The sequence below is a fragment of the Anabas testudineus genome, chromosome 9 (genome assembly GCF_900324465.2).
Source record: "Anabas testudineus chromosome 9, fAnaTes1.2, whole genome shotgun sequence".
Classification (NCBI taxonomy): domain Eukaryota; kingdom Metazoa; phylum Chordata; class Actinopteri; order Anabantiformes; family Anabantidae; genus Anabas; species Anabas testudineus.
Window position 1 is genome coordinate 1,859,560 of NC_046618.1, and position 19,929 is coordinate 1,879,488.

The 19,929-nt window shown below is 40.1% G+C and overlaps 2 protein-coding genes across 3 annotated transcripts in view; both read right to left on the reverse strand.

The window, feature by feature from the left end:
- Positions 1–562: 562 nt before the first annotated feature.
- Positions 563–7,169, reverse strand: fxn (frataxin). The gene is made up of 6 exons (XM_026342234.1): positions 6,994–7,169; positions 6,779–6,838; positions 6,416–6,507; positions 6,203–6,323; positions 2,786–2,883; positions 563–1,445 (listed from the first exon to the last, which is right to left on the reverse strand). The coding sequence occupies exons 1-6, from the start codon at positions 7,093–7,095 to the stop codon at positions 1,307–1,309; spliced, it is 612 nt and encodes a 203-aa protein (XP_026198019.1). The 5' UTR covers positions 7,096–7,169; the 3' UTR covers positions 563–1,306.
- Positions 7,170–8,013: 844 nt separating this feature from the next.
- abca2 (ATP-binding cassette, sub-family A (ABC1), member 2) overlaps positions 8,014–19,929 on the reverse strand; it is a 71,232-nt gene continuing 59,316 nt past the window's right edge. For both annotated transcript variants that reach the window (XM_026342243.1, XM_026342242.1), the window contains 15 exons: positions 19,544–19,718; positions 18,351–18,466; positions 17,681–17,828; positions 17,434–17,557; positions 17,095–17,227; positions 16,711–16,831; positions 16,426–16,604; positions 15,056–15,197; positions 14,677–14,811; positions 12,679–12,782; positions 12,431–12,523; positions 11,354–11,456; positions 11,005–11,142; positions 10,710–10,919; positions 8,014–9,323 (listed from right to left, as the gene is read on the reverse strand). In XM_026342243.1, the coding sequence (XP_026198028.1) occupies positions 9,288–9,323; positions 10,710–10,919; positions 11,005–11,142; positions 11,354–11,456; positions 12,431–12,523; positions 12,679–12,782; positions 14,677–14,811; positions 15,056–15,197; positions 16,426–16,604; positions 16,711–16,831; positions 17,095–17,227; positions 17,434–17,557; positions 17,681–17,828; positions 18,351–18,466; positions 19,544–19,718 (1,957 nt within the window). In that variant the 3' untranslated portion in view covers positions 8,014–9,287. The remainder of the gene's footprint in view (positions 9,324–10,709; positions 10,920–11,004; positions 11,143–11,353; positions 11,457–12,430; positions 12,524–12,678; positions 12,783–14,676; positions 14,812–15,055; positions 15,198–16,425; positions 16,605–16,710; positions 16,832–17,094; positions 17,228–17,433; positions 17,558–17,680; positions 17,829–18,350; positions 18,467–19,543; positions 19,719–19,929) is intronic.

Genomic DNA, 19,929 nt, shown 5'->3' on the forward strand with positions numbered 1-19,929 from the left:
TCACAGACCTCTACAGACTAGACAACAGCAGAGTGCCATTAAATATCAGGATGAAATCTTTGAACCCACTGTCAGACTCTACACTGGTGCAGTGGGTCCTGGGTTCCTCCTGGGTTCACCTCAGACACTCTGGGAGCTCGGTCATACCCCAGCACAGCATCACTATCTTAGACTGCTTTCATGTCTCCTGTTTTATCTGTCCTCGTGTCCTCCTGTGCAGCTGGGATATTTCTGTGTTATTATGATTTCTCAGCAGCTGTATACACGCCGTTGAGCGGCTGGAGAATCTATACAGTGATCATCATCACTGCAGGACAGGAAACTTATGTGTATATCAAATTCTTAGCATGTGAAACAATAACTACTTTGTTCATTAGTTGTTCATACTTCACTCTTAATGAGGCTCTAAGCAGCAACAATCTCTCCTTATTCTCATCAGCTGCTCTTTATGCACTCTTAGATAAACTCATCCACCACAGTGGTCACCAGGTTTTTTCTTATTATTAGACCATTACTTGCGTTTCCTCCCATAATAACAAAGACAGACAGCAGAATTGTCAAAGTATTTTAATCAACATACTCAGCCCACATTCAAACGTTCATATCAAAGTTGCGTCTTGCTGCATTAGTGATGCTGTAACACAGCATGTAACAGTAAGATTCCAACTTTCCACATACAAACTGCTTTATTAAAACATATTTACATATTTATATCATGTACATTGTGGCCTAATGTGTTTGATGGATGGAGTCATAATCAAGTTTACCTGCTCATTGATAGTATCCAGCGGGTTCTTTGGTAACTCATCATCTAATAAATATTAGATATCATTGGAGTTATTCAGGAAGTAGTTTTTAACAGGTTGTTTCTCAGTAACTACTCCTTCTGTGTATCTTAATTATTTAAACTTTGCTAGGTTTCAGTTGAGATGTTTGAAAATATAAGTCTGGAATTACTGACTCAGCTTTTTATTCGTTTTGTTTTGTACACAAATAATTGGTTGGCTTATGTCGAACATTCACATGTATGTACTGTGTATTTCTACATATACAACTTGAAGTGGTGTGTGTTGATGTGCTGCTGTGTTTTCCATGTCCTGCTTGTTCAGAACTGTTCTGTCACTGTGCATGTTTTAGGTGTGACATTATCAGAGAACACACACACACACACACACACACGTACAGTACAGTTGATCTCTGGTATTATATACAACCACCCTCCAGAGCGGATACTGTGGAGCTGTACATATGTACTGTGTTGTTGGCTCCTCTATGATAGAACACTTGTTTATGAGGTGTGGGTGTCTCAGGAATATGTCAGGTCAGACAGGTCCATGTTTCTATTGAAGATGATGGAAAACTCTTTAGAAAGCAGCTGGTGGAGGCCAATTCCATCATGAGTGTACACCCAGTGTTTACCTGTCCAGTCGTACCGCTTTGGCCCACTGCAAACACAAGACCAGAAAGAAATGTCACACACATGTTCTCAGCTCAGATTTGTGGAAATGAATTAGAAATGATTTGCCAAACAATATTCAACACCTCCATACTGATGACTGTACTTTGAGGTAAGAGTGACTTTCCCTCTGACCATATAGATAAATGTCAATTATCAACAGTAGCAGAGCAAACAGTCTATTTAGAGAACACACATGTGCCGTATGTTCTATGTCCAGAGAAATGTTTATTTCGTGAGGTCAGACTTTTATTTTAATCTGTGGGAACTGTTCACACTAACCTGACACAGCAAAACTGACTTACGCACCTCTGAGAATAGCATCAATATGGCCAACCACACCACACAGCTGCTCCTGTCCTTAACCTAGATTTCCATTTATTTTATCAGACATGCAGTAGTGGTAGTAGTTCTGCAGTAACAGTACTTACAGACACTCTTAAATACACAAATGAATTTCAGGCTTCAGCCTGAGAAATCTGAGAAACAGATTCCAAATGACCAGACACAACCCCGTTTTGAACCTCATCAGTCTACTCTTGTTCTGAGAAATGAAGGTTATTCATTAGTGAGAAACTTTCCAGAAACTCTAGATCTCATACAATTGAGTGTACAACTGCCCTCAGGAAGCACAAACTGGCTCAAACCAGAATAAGGATCAGCAGCTTCACTGTTTGGTACGTGCAGTAAGAAGTGCTCATCAAGCCGATCCAACTTGTGCAGGATGCATCAGGGAGCATGAGGTGAAATGAAACTGACACAGAATGTCTGCAAAACTGGAACTGAAGCAAATAAAGGAGGTTTTGATGAAAGCAAAGGCTGAAGGATGCAATTATTCCTGGAATTTCTAACTTGATCTTTGTCAGTATTTCCTATTCATTTTGCTATATTTCTTATTCCATATCATTACAATAGTATGATTTAATGGAAAACAAGGACGTTTCTAAGTAGCCCCAAATTTATCAATAGTAGAGTAGCTCATGGACCCAAAGAAGAGACACTCATACAGGCCACAGGTACACGAAGGATGGAGATCTATTACACCTAAGTGCCAGACCACACCCTACTGTGCCTGACTTGAATAATAAGAGTTTCATGAGAGGGAGTTTTAGCTTCTCCCTGTGCAGCTGTCTGGACACTTCTTTGCAGAAGAGAACAGCTGTGGTGCTGAGGAGCAGGTGTACAGCTGCAGACAGATGTCAGTCTCTCTCAGGGTCATAGAGGTGACCCATCTGTAAATGTGTGATGTGTGGGTCAGATTAAAATGAAAGACACGTTGCATGTGTCACAGTCAGAGTGGGGTTTCTGTGAATATGACACCGGTCTTACCTGGTGGGAGAAGACAGCCAGATCTGTCTGTTTGGTGTCTGTTTGTTGATGACATAGGTGCCATGGACTCCGCCCACCTTCACTGTCAACACACCACTCTGTATGTGGACCAAAAAAAAACATACATGTAACTATACAATGGAACCAGAAACTTGGACCAGTAAACATGTCCAAGTAACAGCCTTACTGCAGTCATGGTTACTGTAGGCATGGTTAGACCAGCTCAGCTTAAAGACTGGAAGCAGGACTCAGTCCACAGTCCAAAATACAGTACAGCTATACCAAGTGATGAGCAAGGTAGTGTGTAATGTTTTGGATCCACACAAATGAAATATAAACGTGTAAACATAGGTGCAGGAACATGTTATACTGTTGCACAACAGGTTGAAAGCCAGGAATGCAGCTTTCAGATGTGGTGATATGGTGGCTCTGCAAACAGCCACAACCGTTACTGTGAAAACAATAACGATGTAATATTGGAGCTCATCTCCTACTACATATATTTACACTTTAGTGTTATTTTCATCTTGCATAGTATCTACATATTCTCTACTAGTGACTATACGTAGCAAGGAACAATATCTATTTTTGGTTCCTTAACAGTTACCATAGCACAGATGCACTCTTTTTAGCTTTACTTTTATTGTGTCTCTTCTGTACATAGCGAGACAGTGCTTCAAAATTTTGTGATGTATTAAGTATTTGTGGTTTAAATTAATTAAATAAAGCTTTGAATCTGAATCTAGATTAATCTAGCTAATGCCTTGTTTGTTGAAACCCCTCTGTATCAGGTAACGTACTTTTTAATTTTCCTTCTCTTGAAAGAAGGTTTCAAATCATCAAATTTACCAGCAGCTTCAAATCAAAATCAAGAGCTGACTATCTTAGTCCAGCAGAGACTGTCTGCAGTGTGCAGTGCTGTTCCAGTCTCTCATTAAGTCGGCCAGCTCACAGCTCTCTTCATTCTGCTGCGTGTGTGTTGTTTATGGCCCAATATGTCACTGAAACCAATTGACAAAGGGTGTCAGCTGCCATGACTAGAACACTAGTCAATCAGTTGTTCTAGATGGACTACCACTGCTTTAAATATTAACTATACTGTACATGCAGTTGTTATCAGGCCTGCAACGAGAAGACAGAGAGACGGTGATCTGACAGTAGTTCACACACTGGTGATGCCAGTGTGAACAGGAGATACACAGCCCAAAGCTATCATAGCTAAATGCTAAGTGAAATCTCCCTCTAATGTAAACAGGTCTTTTGCTGAGTGCATGACATGGCAGCGATGCTCAGATAGTATAGGCAAGGACAGAGGCCTCGTCTCTATGTACTGTAAAACTATGTAGGATCTAAACCAAATGTTTATGTGCAAGAAAAACATGGATAAAGTGAATAGCAAAAAATAATTTGTGCACATATGCCTCCACTTTCCCGTTATAATTCAGACTTTTCAAAACGTTTGACTTTTTTGAAAAAGCAAAAAAAAAAAAACACAATCTAGACATTCAGAGTTCATACCAGATAAAGGCCAGTCTGATTTTCAGAATCTGCCACCAGCCATTCCACAGCTGAATGTCGCCGACTTAAATGACTGAGAATATATAAATTATTTAATATGATGCTGAATGAAATAAGTCTTAACCATCATTCCTATCTGTTTCACTCAACATTTACTGAATTATTCCAAATCCAGCTGAAAAAGCTACATCCACCATTTCAATCACATTTACACAGATTGTTGTGTGTGCTCTGGTGTACAGCTGTGTCTGGCAGAGGAACCATTTTACTGTGAGTTAAATGTCATAACTGACAGAAATAAGACCTGCTAAATAAAGAAAAAACCATATCAAACTAATCTGACGTCTAAATGGCCTTGAGGTCCCTGGTCCTCTTCATCCCTGTGGAATCTCCTCTCTGATAAATCAAGGTGAAGATCGGTCTCGCTGTGTCAATTCTACTGACAAGAAAGCAATAAGGTAACAAACCATGTCTGAAACCATGTCTTCACAGAGGGGTGATGGACGGTGTACAGGGCTCACTACCAGGCTCTCTCCCCCACCGTTTAAGTACTTAATAAGTAATCAGGTAACTCAGGTTACTTATTTACATGCACTGTAGTGAGGTACTGTAAATCTACGTATGCAAACAGATTTTTACAGGTTACTTTTAGGCTAGTTTTCCTTTCTGCAGTCTTTTGTCCCACAGACATGCAGTCCATAAGAAACTTACTTACATGAATACATTATAGAAAACTCGACCTGGTCACATTGAGTTTCCTATGGCAATGATCCCTGATTATAGTAACCGCTTCTCCTGTTTCACTGTGCCAGCTATCTTCGATCTGTGTTAATTCACTTCCTATTAATCTATTTCTTACACTATTAAATGTTTTTGACAAAGTTGGACATGTCCAATAAATGGCTAATGTTCACTAACATTCTAAGTGTGGTTGACGGGGGGAGGACATAAGAGAGGCTGATGAGGATGTACAAAGAGGTTCTACTAGTCGACTCGATTAATTTCAGGGCGGACTGTTTCTGTAAACATTCGACTAACCTGTACTACCAACAAGATAGTTCTAAAAGTTGAAAGTGTGCTTCCAGCAAAGCAATACAGTTCTACATTTAGAGGTAGATGATTAATAGCTTGCAGCCTTCAGAGTTTTAAGGAGGCCAATAATACAACACTAAACCATTCTATTTTGTCATGAGTGTTACAGAACCCACTGAGTAAATTAGATGATCAGTTAGAAGAGGAACACACTGGAGCTACTGGAGCTTGTGCTAACCACTTCTTTCAGTGATTAGTAGTGGTAGCACCATACTAAGGTTTCTCAAAGATCATATATGACAAAGCCAGTTTCTGTAATCTGGATAAGTTAAATCTATTAGAAAATCTGGATTTGAAATAGAGGACGTAGTTTTCTCTGCCATGTGTTTGAAAGAAGTGTTTAACATGTGAGCATGAGCAGGGCAAAGACGTGCTGTGAATTCTAAATAAGAGGATAAAAGGCTGATGAACAAGTTCTCATTGTAAGAAAAAGCTCTGCCTGTTCTCTTACTATGTGTCAATCAGGATGCAACATCTTCTTTCCCTTAATTGAATGCATTTCTAAAGGTAATTTGTAGGAACTAGGTTACTACAGTACATTTAAACACATTCTATTGTGAAAGAGCAACTACAATAAGTTACTGTACAGTCAGTGCTCAAGTCTACAAAACGAAGAGCGACTCAGTGAATTTCAGTGTGTTTTCAAATGTTGGGAAGTAGTACTGCAAATATATTAATGCATTTAACAGCTCCCGCTAGCAAAAACTCAGCAGCATGAACTACTACTGTTCATATAATTAGTCAGCATAAATACCATATACATACTGTATGTGTACAGCAGTACAGTTGTTCCAGAGACTAACTTACAGAGAAGACAACATCATAGTCTGCTCCAGTGAAGGGTTCATCTGTCAGGTCTTCGAAGTACTCAGCCAAAGAATCCAGTGTCTCATCTGCCAGCTTCTCGTACTCGGACTCCGACAGCTCACTTTTACACAGTGACACAAAGTTACACGTAAATGTCATCTTTTACTGCCGGCTTCTGATGTTTAGGGAGTAAACAACTGCAGGTGAACTTACCTTATCTGCACAGAGCTGGGTTTCTCCAGTCTGAGTGATGTCACATGGATGTTTCTCCTCCACCTAACACCACCAACTCTGCTCTCAAACCACTAACACACAAAACCTGAGGTCAGAAACTAAACAAACTACAGAACACATCACATGTCAGATGGTAGGACATTTGCTGTCCTTTACCAACATTGTCTTATTGTTTGTCAAACATAGAAAGTAGGAGTTGTCTTCATACAGTGTTGTTTCTGTAGCGGAACCTAGCAGATCCACTCACAGTTTGTAAAAGAGCATTTAACGTGTCCTTCGCTGCATCTACAGAAATAAATACGTGTGTGAAACGTGTGACTGGAGTCTGGAGGCAGAACTTACTCTGTCTGGAGGAGGACAGGTCAGCGGACGAACCCCCGGAAGATGAGACAAGCTCCGGAGCTGAAACACCATGAAACGTTTAATTATACGGTAATAAACTCAATGTCGGTGAACTATGCTAAAACTATGATAGAACAACTAGCGTCAACTTGATACGTGCTACTCTTAGCTAACGTTAGCTAGCTACATAACATAGTTCGTTTGGGTTTAACTACCTGGTTAGAGACGTTTCTAATGCTCTGCGCCGTCAGCACATTAAAACGTGTGTTCGCAAGGTGACAAATGTGTGAACTGAGTGTTTTAGTAAAGAGCAGCATGATGAACCAGACAGCAGCAGCCTGTTAAGGTTCACCTATAAGTTCACCGGTGTCCTGTGTGTGTCCGCCTTCTCTTCCGCCTCCTTCTTCTTCGTGTGTAATTGAAGTCTGTAGCGCCACCTATCAGATGGGAGTGTGTTCAGCTCGTTGCAGCACCTCTGCACATTAAGCCTTCACTGTTTGACTTCACACTGGGATGCATTCGTGTGTTATTTGTACTTCTGGCATTATTGTATTCCTCCTACCTGAAATCTGGAATCCACAGACCTGAGCTGTCCATTTGATGCTGTTCCAGACCTCTGTGGACTTGTTTTTTGACAAGCCTGGATGTACCAGTAGTTTATTCTGATGAAGTCTTCTGTTGATTGACATTGGCACACATACTCTGATCTCCTGTAGACCATAACAAAGACATTTGTTTTTTTCTTTACCAGGGAGATAATTCCTAATGATGCATGTGTTTTGGCGTTTTAGCCTAATCATGGCTTGTTCACTGGTAGCGACAGCTATTTGGACTGAATAGATTGACGATGCATATGAAACACTTACAATCAACTCCAAACCTGCTTAGTTGTGAATGAACTAAAGAGGAAATAACACAACTTTATTTATCCATATCATACTATGAATAAAAATGACTCCAGTTCCTGCATGGTTCATCCAAACTCCCTTAAATTACAGCTGATAGTCTACATGTTAAGCATATTTGACTGTTTCATTTAAAGTCCATTGTGGTGACTTACACATCCAAAATGATCAACATTATGTCTTTAATGTGTACAAACCTGGCTGCATATTAGAGGTTTTGCTTTGGTCGGTGTGTAGTTACAAAATAAATGTAAACATTTTAGTCACTGACGTCCCTCAGCTTTATGTTCTCAGAGAAGAAAGAAATGAAAGTCAGTTTTTATTGTTTTGTTTTCTTTTGTTTTAATGATAACCCCTTCAGTTAGGAAACAAGCCACCAAATAATCGCCAAAATATAACTGCAGTTAGCTGTGAGAGAAGTAGTGAAATAGTAATTATATTGACAGGACATGTTACAACTCAATGATCACAAAACTCATGAGGGACACTAGTTAAAACCACAAGCCAGCTAAGAATGAGAGAAAGAGCTGTGTTTTTGTAAATGTGGATACACTGCACATTTAGAAATCTCCCAGGTTCACTAAACAGAAACAACTCCTGCAAATCATAAAACATGTACCTTAGCCAAGTTAAAACAGTAGTTTAGTCTGATCTGAGGGTTCCTTTTAGTATCACAGTGATGGTAGTGCAGTCGTTGTCAGGGAACCTTAGCACAGTTCACTTCAGACCTTCATTGGAGTAATTATTAATATTATACACTGTGTCCGGTTTATAGAGGATCTTCTTGAGTCCACAAATGATGATATGTTAAAAGCACAAAAGAGAGCATTCAGTAGAAAGAGAGCAGTGTCAAAACAAGTCGATAACAGGGAGGCACCATTCGGACATTAACCATGCCGTGTACGTACATTCCCTCTGGGTCTCTAACATCAAGTTCAAAGAAAAAGGCTCCTCCACACCTGAAGCTTCCCAAGGTGCATTTCACTGAATCCTCCGCATTCCACTGAAACTGTTATTGCAAAACACATCACTCATCACTCCATAACTGCTTCAATATACAAAATAAATCATTCTTGTTGCCACATAAAAATAGACTACTATTACATTACAACTGGGAATCAACTTCATCGCAGCATGCTCTCAAGGCAGGTTCTGATACCGTAACATCATCAGGCCCTTTGGCAGGAAGTGTGTACAACCAACTCCAAGTGTCAAACACTTGTATTTTATTATATAACCAATGGCAGCTAACCTGCTGTATCCATCAGCCGTCTAGAGACATACATTCTGTAAAACAATAAATATGGAGACATTCCAGGAAAAAGTCTTCAATCCAAAATGCAAGTACTCCTGTCACTCTGTCTCTACTTGCAGGGTCATGAGGTCTTGACCAGAACCACCCCAGTCCCTCCTGGGGTGAAGAATTTGAGGCTGAAACACTGAACTACTGGTCCTTTATTCCACTTGCAGAGAGTTTTGGTCCTCTTCAGGGTAAAATGGGCAGCTCTGTTTTCCCCTGGACCTTCAGGGATAAGAGAGGTGGGTTCGGGTTTGCCCTCTCTGTCGTTGGACTTGTCTCTCTGCTCTTTCAATTCAAGCTCATTTCAACAGAGAGTGTCTGTGCTGAAGGAGAGCTGGACCTGCCAAACACACACACAGTACATACACAGGGGTTATATCATGATCGGAGCGTCTTAATAAGGATGAATTAATCAAGGTGTTGGTACCGAGCTCCCTCCTCCTTTAAGTGATGGTTGTTCCAGTTTGACGTACATTGCTTCATTTAATCCCCTTCGTTGATGCAGATTGACGATTAAATTCTTGCATTAGAGCGACCATCCCTTAAAAGAATTCCTTCTCCCTCTTTCTCATTAGGAACTGTCTGAATTTGAAAAGAAATTAGCTTCTAAAGGCCACTTTGTGTTTCTAATTTTAGGGCAGGCCTGTCTTAAAAACAAGGAGGTATCACTCCCTACAATGGTTCTGTTTCATCCAGTCACCCCACCCTGCTACACACACACCTTCTGCAGCCTCGTGTCCTGCACATGCACTCAAAGCAGATTAGAAACCCAGTAGTGTTGCACTTCCCTCCTCCGGCCAGTTGAGGCAGTGTCCCCGGAGGTCTCTGTCTGTTTCCCTGACTTCCGGGGATAGGCCTTGGCTGATTGGAGTGGCAACAGGTGTGGGTTTTAGCAGGTGTTTGTTGTTAATCATTAGTTTGTCTTGTATTTAAGTCCATGTCTGTGTGTTTGTTATTTGCTAGTGTGTCAACCGTCTACCTCGTTTGTTTCCTGCCTCTTCCATTTACCTTTTCCCCGACCTCTAGCTTTGTTCTCCACGGTTTGTAAGTTTTGTTAGTCTAGTCAGTTTGTTTGCTCTGTAGTTTGTTCCAGCATTTTGCTGCGTTTTTTGTTTCTTCTAGGTCCAGCTTTGTATGTTTAGTATTAGGTTTTGTCCCAGCATTTGCTGTGGTTTTGTTTTCGTTTGTTAGTTCCAGCTTCTGCTGTGATTTTGATTTCTTTAGGATCGTGTTTAGCTGTGAGGGTTTTTGTTTATTATATATCCTAGTGAGTTCCTTATTTGCCAAATGTAGCAAGTTGGGAATTTGATCATTTATCTGAACTGGTCCAATTCAGTCATAGGGATGCAAAAGGATACCATCAAGTGTAGCTCAAACTGTGAAGTTCACTGTCGATTTGAAGGAGGAAGAGAGGAGTGTTCTCCTCAGTTCAGCAATCATACTGTTTTTTTTAAAGATTATTTTTTAGCCTTTATTTGATAGATTGACAGTGGAGAAGGAGACAGGAGACATGGGGAGAGGGAGGGTGTGACACAAAACAAAAGTTTCAAACCAGACTCCAACTTGTTGCCGTTACCATGAGGCTACCAGTGTGCTCCCCGACACTAGCTTTTCATATTTTGTTTGTAAAATAAATCTGTGGATTACCTGTGACTGATACACAGGAAAACAGTACAATACTTTATTTTAGTAAATGCCTGTGTGTGTGTGCCTGTCAGTCTCTCACCCTTTCCTCCTCAAAACTGATCAGTCCTTCATCATCATCGCTCTCCAGCTCCTCTGGTGCCTCGCTGATCAGAGCGTTGAGCTCCGTGCTGGCAGGACGAGACTTCAGCAGGTTGAGGATGTGCTGCAGGGGGGACTGTCCATCACCCGGGGGTGACACCTCCTGCTGCTCCAGATTGTCGCTCTGCTTCTTGGCAAAGTTGACAAATACCTGGGAGGAAAAATAAGGACAGTGATTTCATTTATTCCAGTTGTCTTCTCTGAAGGCCTGCAGAGGGCATTACACATTGACTCACGTTGTCCAGAGTGGTCTGACTGACAGAGTAGTCCTCGAGGCCCAGCACCTCCACCACCTGCTCCATCTTACTGAAGACCTGAGCTAGAGAGATCCGCTCAGACTTCAGCTGGTACTGGACCTTGGTGTGGTGACGCTCCTGCAAATATGACAATGAGGCTTTAAGGAGGGAGAGTGCAATCTCTTCCAGACATTTACTGAACTTTTACAGAAAATATCTACAACTATTAAATTAGAAACACATATTAGTTAAAAAATGACATTATATATTCTGAATTACCACAACATACCTCATCATGTACAAAATAACAGTATTGCAGCATTTATTACTGCTGGCTGCACTGATTTACCTTTAGCACAGCCTCTGGGAAGTTTCTGTTGAAGAATCGAACCACCTCCTTCACATTGGAACTGCTCTTTGTCCTCACTGTGATCATGTAGCCATCCCCAAACCTGCAGCATCATCATAATAACATGACTACTGCAGTTTTTTAAAGTATCACAAACAAATAGTTGTGGAGTCCTCAGACATACAGTATATTGTATCTATTGTCATTTTTCAATTGTGCCATTTTTAAACAGTTAAAACATACCGCATTCAAACAAGTACCTTTGCATTTACAGGGTATGACTCTTCTTTGACAAATAATGGATTTCGACATAGATTTTTAACAGGTTCAAATGTCCAAATTAATTTTGAGCCAGACTTGAACCAGGTACACTGTGGTCACGTGGCATGTGCAATAATAAATATAAAATTCATACAGTACACAGCAGTACATACAGTACACTTTACTGGAAGCTTCTTGGAGGAAACTCATGTGATCATGTCCATGGGTTGCTTTGGATAAAACCCAAATGACTAAATATAAATGTCAAATTCAGTGTAATGATGTGAAGTGGCCAAATGCCAAACAACCAATCATTCCAATATTTGTGGCCCTAACTATTCTTTTAGTAGTATTTCATTGATCCCTGTTCTCTGGTTTCTGTTTAAATTATTTTTCAGCTGAGGACTGAAAATAGTCTAAAGCCACTGTTCACTTCCTGCAGCATCAGCGTCACATCAGTTGTTTTCTGTTACATGCAAAATTTGATGTGTTAGCATCCTTCTTGAAAATGGACTCAGGTGTGGCTCCTGATAGTTCGGCCGTCATCCTGCATGGTTGACCACTGTCTTCAGAATGAAAAACTAAATATGTGACTGAACTTTCCTTCTCTCATATTATATTTGTGTTTTCATAGTGATTTTGAGTATGTTTACCTTTTTAGAAATATTGTGTTTATTGCTTTCATTTCAAATAACAATTGATAGTTGAAAAAACAGTGCAACAGAGCTGGATACATGCAGTCAGCTATTAGTATCAAACTAATTTAAGCAAATTAGGTAAAATGCATGCATAAATGTAGAACTTGATTGTCCTGACCTGTTCTTGAGGTGCTGGATGCTCCCCAGGCATTTAAACCTGCCATTTACCATAATGCCCAGCCTGGTGCACAAAGCCTCACATTCCTCCATGCTGCAGAGGACCACATGAAACGATATATTAAGAATACTATGTTATAGTATAGTAGTATAATAAATAATAATCACAGCGAAGAACAGTGAGTGTGTACATGAGTCAGTACGTTTTCCAACAGAATCCCAGTGCATGTGAAAACTAAGGCGTCTCACCTGTGTGATGTAAGCACTACAGAACGTCCTGTCTTAATTATGTCCAGGATTAAATTCCACAGGAATCTGCGGGCCTTTGGGTCCATCCCAGTGGTGGGCTCATCCTGAAAACCCCACAGAATTTCATTTTCATTTTCATTCATCCATTCATTCATCTATTTTCATCCTTCTCACATATTCTGTATAAACATTGAGTTTCTCTGTATTGATGTTATTCTGTATTTGTGTTCGTGTGGATCTTTCCTGGTTGTTCCCTTTATTTCTGTCTCTGTTGAGGACAACTGTAACAAGGCAAAACTATTTACCTCTGGAATGAATAAGGTTTTTTTAATTTTGAATCTTAAATCTTGAATCTTGAATCTAGATTAGAAACTTTAAGCATAGCTAGGAATTCTACAACATTTACAATTTACTCCACTTAGAGGTGTAAAAATATTGATACATTTGAGTATCACAGTATTACATTTCTCGATGCTTCTCGATGATTTTATGTTAAGCCCCTGACTGCTAGATGGCAGCATTGTACAAATAAAGACTTTATGCATACTTTATGCTGATGTGTAATTTAAAGTATTACAGCTCTCCTACAATTGGATTTGCCTACAGTTCTGCAATGTATTGCAATATATTGCATCATAACCCCTGTATCATGACAGGTTTCATATTACCAGAGTCTTGCTAATACACAGTCCTAGCTTCTATTGCGGTTTCCATAGCTTGTTTTGGTTAGGTACGGTTCATCTTAACTCCTGAAGGGTCAGGATTCCTGATTAGATTAGTTTTTGAAATGATTTCTATCAACTGTGACTTCACTTTAATGAGCCTTGTATTGTGAAATGGTTGTTTAATTTCTTTTAATTTCAATTGGCAACTTCTTGTGTGTTGTTAGCTCCACCAGTCCAGCACTAGGAGAACTGTCAGTTTCATCCATTTCATATAAATCCTGCCTATAACACTAACGAAACACACAGGCGTTCTGTCCGCTCCATCTTGTTGGTTGGCTGCAGGTTACCTACCCATGTCTTCCCCCGTCTGTTCATTTCAGCTGACTTCCATGCACATAAATATACTGCATATACTGATAAGTCTTTTGACTAACACTCATAGCCCAGCCCTACTTTCATTATCTCCAGTCACTGCAACTTTCTCTCTTCTCCCTGATGGCTTCAGGTGAGGACTCTCCGTTCCCTTATCTTTACCCTCTGCCGAGTCCTTCCCTCTCCTAACATCAGAATCTATCATGACCACTCTAATCACCTCAACTGCTCACAGAAAGACATACTGTAGCTTAAGAGTGGTTGAACATAAGTGGAGGAAAAGTAAACTGTCAAGGGAACCTCTCAACTTCCAATCTCTCCTCTCTGCTCTCTCTTCACCTAGTTCTAGTTCTAAAACTAATTTCCAGACTTGGGTTTCCAAGAATGAAGAAAGTATTTTACGAGAGACCACTTAGATCAGTGTGTCTCACGCATGTTGGCCCAAGTTTAAAGACTTTGTTATGTGTCTCGCTTCTCTTTGGAGGCCTTGAGACACAAATATCAAAACAAATATTTTTTCTGTCTTCTGTTTATGACCAAAGAACTGCTGATTTTTTTTTCTTTCTTGATTTTCTGGTGTGAAAAAGATCAGTGTTTTTTTTGTTTAGTATTTGTTATTTAAAATACCTCAATTGAAAAAATACGTTTAAAGTACATTTGTCACCAGACTCACTTGACTTTCAGTCATGTTTAGCTGAGCCCTCTTATCTATTCAAAACATGGTATATTGGTGCACTTTTGGGCCAAAATTTGTGTAACAAAAACAAAATAAATATTTACAAAAAAAAAATGTTTGCGCTTGTAACTTAGATAAATGATGCTGGCAAAACAAAAAACTTCCTCCATCTAGGAAAAATAAATTAAAGAACTTTTTTCACCTATTCTAAGATCATTAGTCGGGAAAAGCAAAGACATTAGATCAGAATTAAAAAATTAATAATCACAATTGTATTAAACTTACCAGGAAAATAAGTGAAGGGTATCCAATCAGTGCGATAGCAGTGGAGAGTTTGCGTTTGTTTCCTCCACTGTATGTGCCAGCAGGCTTGTCTGCATACTTGGACAACTCCAGCTTTTCTAATGCCCACTGCACCACCTAGAGAGGGGTAAATGGTAATGTCAATCTGTGATACAGATGCATCTGTTCAGGGTGTGAGGGGGATTGTTTAAAGGTTAAGCTAAGAATTATATTAATGTTAGGATTAAGGTAAAAGGTTCTGGTTGGGCTTTTAGTTATGATAGTTAGGGAATGCATGTCAATGAATATCCTCACTCTAAAGGAGAAGTGTGTGTGTGCGTGTGTGTGTGTGTGTGTGTATGTGTGTGAGAGAGAGACGTACCCTGTCGCGGTCCTTCCAGGGAATGCCACGAAGTCGAGTGTAAAGCTCCAGATGTTCTCTGGCTGTTAGGTCGTCAAACAGGGCGTCAAACTGTGGACAGTAGCCAATACTCTGCTGAACACGTAACAGGTCTTTCAGGATACTGCGCACACACACACACATTCACACAGAGAGAGGAAGAACTGTCACTGACTTCCTTGATATCACTATGAGTGAATGGTTAATCCATTAATGTAGACTTCACTCAGACAAATGCACATAGCAACATGAAATTTCTGTTTTGTCTGGATCAGACAATCACTCGTGTAACTGCATTACACAAACATATGTGGAAAGCCAAACACTATTTTGTTTTCAGGCTTTGCAGCAGACGTTGGTTGGTTGGTTTGTTGGTTTGTTGTTTCAGACCAGTTGGCCTCTTCCATTTGTATTAATTAAGATTCAAGATTCAGAGGGAAATTGTTTTGCCTTGTTATATTTGCTCTCTCACCAGAAAGAAAGAAAGGGAACCACAACCAGAAAAGATCAACATCAACACAAATACATATATATATATACATAGAGAAAATGTGAGATGAATGAAAATGGGTAAATAATTATAGTCCAGGGTGGAATGACAGCTGATATATGACAAGAAATTGTCAGTTCCCCCTCCCCTTACAGCGGGGGAAGGAATTGTAAAGATTGATGGCCACAGGTACAAAGGATCTCCTTTGACGTTCTGTGAAGCACTTGATGTTGATCAGTCTCTGGCTCAATGTCCTCCTCTGTTCAGCAGCACACTGTGTAGTGGGTGGGAGGGATTGTCCAGGATTGAGAGGAGTTTGTGATCTGACTTACCAAGAGGAGGGAGGGCAGAGGAGCTTTAGGCCTCTTTAACATTAGCATACAACAGATCCAGCGTCCTCTCCCCCCTGGTGGGACAGCTCACAAACTGGGTAATTGTTGGAAGTGTCTTAGCAAGGGTGGCGTTATATAGAAGGCATCAGGGTGTCTGGTCTGTAGACTGGTCTACAGACCACAGCCAGTGGTCAAAAGTTCCAGACAAAGTTAGATCTTTTACGCCAGCCATTCTTAGTAAAATCAGCTGATTCCGTGTGTAAACAAAGCTGGTTTTATGGTGATGGATTGCTGCTGCACCCCAGTCTTTCCGATGAGTGAAAGTATGAATCCAAAGGTAAAAATGGACATAAAAGCTCTCTCAAACAACATGATCTGAGAGGGAATAACTTAATTTATACATCAATACATCAGAATGAAGAGAACAACTCACAATGAAGAGAACAACTGCAACAGGCTGCTGCATGGCTCCAGCAGCAGCCTGAAAGTCATTGAAAGTCACAGAACGTCATTTATTCCCTGGCACTGACCTGTTTCCATTAATAAAGGCCTCTCCTCCTGTGGTGCACTCATCCCCCGTCAGCATCTTAAAAGTGGTGGTCTTCCCGGCTCCATTCACGCCAAGCAGTCCAAAACACTCACCAGGCCGGACGCCCAGGCACAGCCGGTCTACTGCCAGGATACGACCCATCTTTCTGGATTTATATACCTGATGAAGATGAAAAGAACGTGTGCCGATGTAAATGAATGGACCAGTCAAGTGTCTTAGTACATTCTAGTGGAAAACAGTAGAAAACACATGATCTAAAAGTTACTTTTGTGAGGTTCTCAATCTTCAGCATGTCGTTGTCAGCGTCTCCTCGCAGCACTCTACGTCTTTCACAGGCCACATCAACATCATCATCATGTATAGGCTGGCAGCTAACTGGCACCCTCCTTGACACATACAAATATATTTCAGCTGTGTTTTTATTGCTTTTCTCCTCAGTAAGTCATATTTTATACAATAAAGGCAAAATATCACTGTCATTATATCCGTCTTTTACCTTCAGTTACTGTTAAATGTAAGTTCTGCTGATTGTAGTACTTTGTGTGTTTACCTGTGTGTTAGGATTTGACTGTGTAAATCCCTTATGCAGATGGACAGCATCAGAAAACCCTACACCTCACACACTTAGACAGAATTACACATCACTCACGGGGGTTTCCTGAGGAAGTTATATTGGCAGAGGATGGTGATGAGGAAGCCAACAAAGCCTTCGACTGTCATGGCAACAAGTCCTCGAGTCACAATGTCCCACTCAAATGGGGACTTCATCTTGTCAAACTGGCCTGAAAGCACAGATTCCCAGAAATGGACATGTCTTTCAAACTCACTTGTCAGTACATTACAGGGTGTAGTTCATACATGTTTCAAAGGGCCCAAACCCCCCAAAAATGAAAAACAAATCAAAATGAATAAAATAAACTATGGATTTAGAGAATAAGTACACCCCCAATATTTTTGTATTCTCAGCACAGCTTGGTGATGACTTTACCTATTTTAGCGTAGTATTCATTGATGTACTCGTTGTAGGCCATCTCCATGAGGCCATGGCCAAGGTTGTAGTTGGGGAAGATGAGGAAACAGGACTTCAGATAACTGTTTACTTTTTTCAGATCCTGAAGTAGAAGAAAATAGAAATGGAAGAACCATCCTAACATTACTTCTTTACAGATGCTACTGCACAATGATCTATATTGATTTTTTTTTCCTGAGGTTACAAATCTAAGAGTCAAACTGACCTTGTCATGTTCAAAGAGCTGAAGAAGGAATGTAGCAACAGTTGCAGTGATGCCTATGAAGAGGTTGATGACAATAAGGAAGACATAGGCTGTACTGGGAACCTCAAACCAGAAGGATGCTGGGTACATGATGGGAGTGATGGACCACCTGGAAGGAAGAGCACTCATCCTGATCAAAACAATTTGAATTCAAAGTCACAGTTATCACTGTTGTTTTTTCACATATGAAAGTAGTTTGTTTGCCATCAAACATCAGAATGAAGACAAAGCATGGAGAAATGTGGTCTTCAGTGTCTTCTGCAGGGAGATACCGAAAAACATCTTGTCTTCTCTCGTTCTCTCTTTTTAAGTCAAAGATAATGGTTCTGTGTTTACAGCCCGTCTGTGATCTTGGAATAGAAATTGCTGTGTAGCACTTAAAAGAATACTTTCTACTGTTGTTATCTGTTATGTTTTGTTAATATTTTATTGCTGAAATGGGACATGTCAAGTAGCTCCAGCGTAAGTAATTCACAATGACTGAATTTCATTCAATGTCTTTGTAATTTAGGTCAACTAAGTCTTTAACCCTAACAAGTACTGAGACTACTGAACCCCACTGTTATGAACTTTAACCAGAGAATGGCTGTGTATGTCAATGTGTGTGTGTATGTGTAGTCAGATGTCTTACCCATAGAGAAGAAAGAGGGAGAGGACAGCAGGGAAGTTAGTTGGGGAGGTGTAGGCTGGCAGGTCGAACACAAACAAAATAATGACGCAGCATGTGGCAGGTACCAGGTAGTTCAGCTGAGGAGACATGAGTTGACAGAATGATCATACCTGAACAACCTGTAACATTTACTGTATTTCACATCCACAACCCTCTCATCTGTTACAACTCAAATTCCATGAAAGCAGCAACAATCTGAAGGTCTGAAGAGTAGTGACAGAGCCATTTTTAGCACAGTGTAGCACAGTGTAGCATCCCCTCTTTTACTTATGGTCTCTAAACGTTTGGAAACTGATGAGACCAGTTACTGAGGTTTTCCGAAACAAATGTTGTCCCATTCTTGCTTGATACAGGATTCCAATTTTTCAACAATCCTGGGTTTTCTTTGTCACACACTCTAATATTTTGTTGCACTGTGGCATCGTTTCGATAAGTTTAACATTTATTTCCGAGATGCACTAATTCTTCTACAAGATCTTGTTTTGATGATGGGAGAGTCGGGCCGCTATGCATGAAAATGATGTATCATGCTCCCTGAACCACTCTTTCACAAATTGAGCCCAATGAATCCTGAAAATGAAAAAATCCTTGATAGAATAACTTGGTCATTCAGTATATTCAGGTCAATGTTGCTGATCCTAGACCTGACCAACTACAATAATACCAATAATTTGACCCCCTGAACATTTTTTTCCACAACCACAGGATGTGTCTTCTGACATGGTTGTTAAAGAAATGAGAAGCTACTCACTGCATCAGTTAGAGTTAAATGACTAAAGCAGCTAAAAAAATAATCATCCATGCAGTAATTATCCAATTGGAGCCTTTTACCAATTTGCATAGGTTAATCAAGGACAGGCAGTGTACTATCTTCCTAAACCAATGCAGCAATGTAATCATGTGTAATAAGTTGCAAAATGTTCTTTGAGCTCTTACTTTTACTTAATTACTTTTGTTGCCTCTCTCCGAAATGTTTTGAGACATGTTTTTAAAATTACACTTACTTAAAATGGTTCATTTTCTTCAACATGTAATATGTTTCTATGCTATTGAGAATAAAATGTGGGTTTATGAGATATGAAAATCATTGCATTTTTTGGAACTGGGGTTGTAGAACCACTCTCACACACGTCCCAGACATCTATACTCCTCACCATGTCCCATATGTAATTAGCTAGCCAATAGATGACGGGGTCACAGCTGCTGACAAACTGCAGATGTTTGGCCTTGGTGGATTTCTCTGCAACCAGGAAAACTACGAAGCTAGCTGGTACAAAGGACATGGCCACAATAATGAAGATAGCAATCACCACATCTGTCCCCTGGAGCCTGGAGAGGGAAGGATTAAGTATAATAAAAAACAAAGATTTGCATTAACAGGGAATGGAAACAATCCAATACAAAACATGTGATCATTAATCTGTCCACACTGACTGATAATCCTGCCAAAATTGCTCAAGTTATAGCAAAATGTCGCCATTAATTGAAACCAAGGGATTTCATCTTTTAAAAACAATTATTAATTAATAACTCATAATAA

Excerpts from the sequence above, each read along its gene's own strand:
- fxn (XM_026342234.1), bottom strand. The coding sequence starts at position 7,095 with ATGCTGCTCTTTACTAAAACACTCAGTTCACACATTTGTCACCTTGCG. Across the intron at positions 6,839-6,993 it reads TTAGAAACGTCTCTAACCAG|CTCCGGAGCTTGTCTCATCT; the intron begins GTAGTTAAACCC and ends ATGGTGTTTCAG. Across the intron at positions 6,324-6,415 it reads CCCAGCTCTGTGCAGATAAG|TGAGCTGTCGGAGTCCGAGT; the intron begins GTAAGTTCACCT and ends ACTGTGTAAAAG.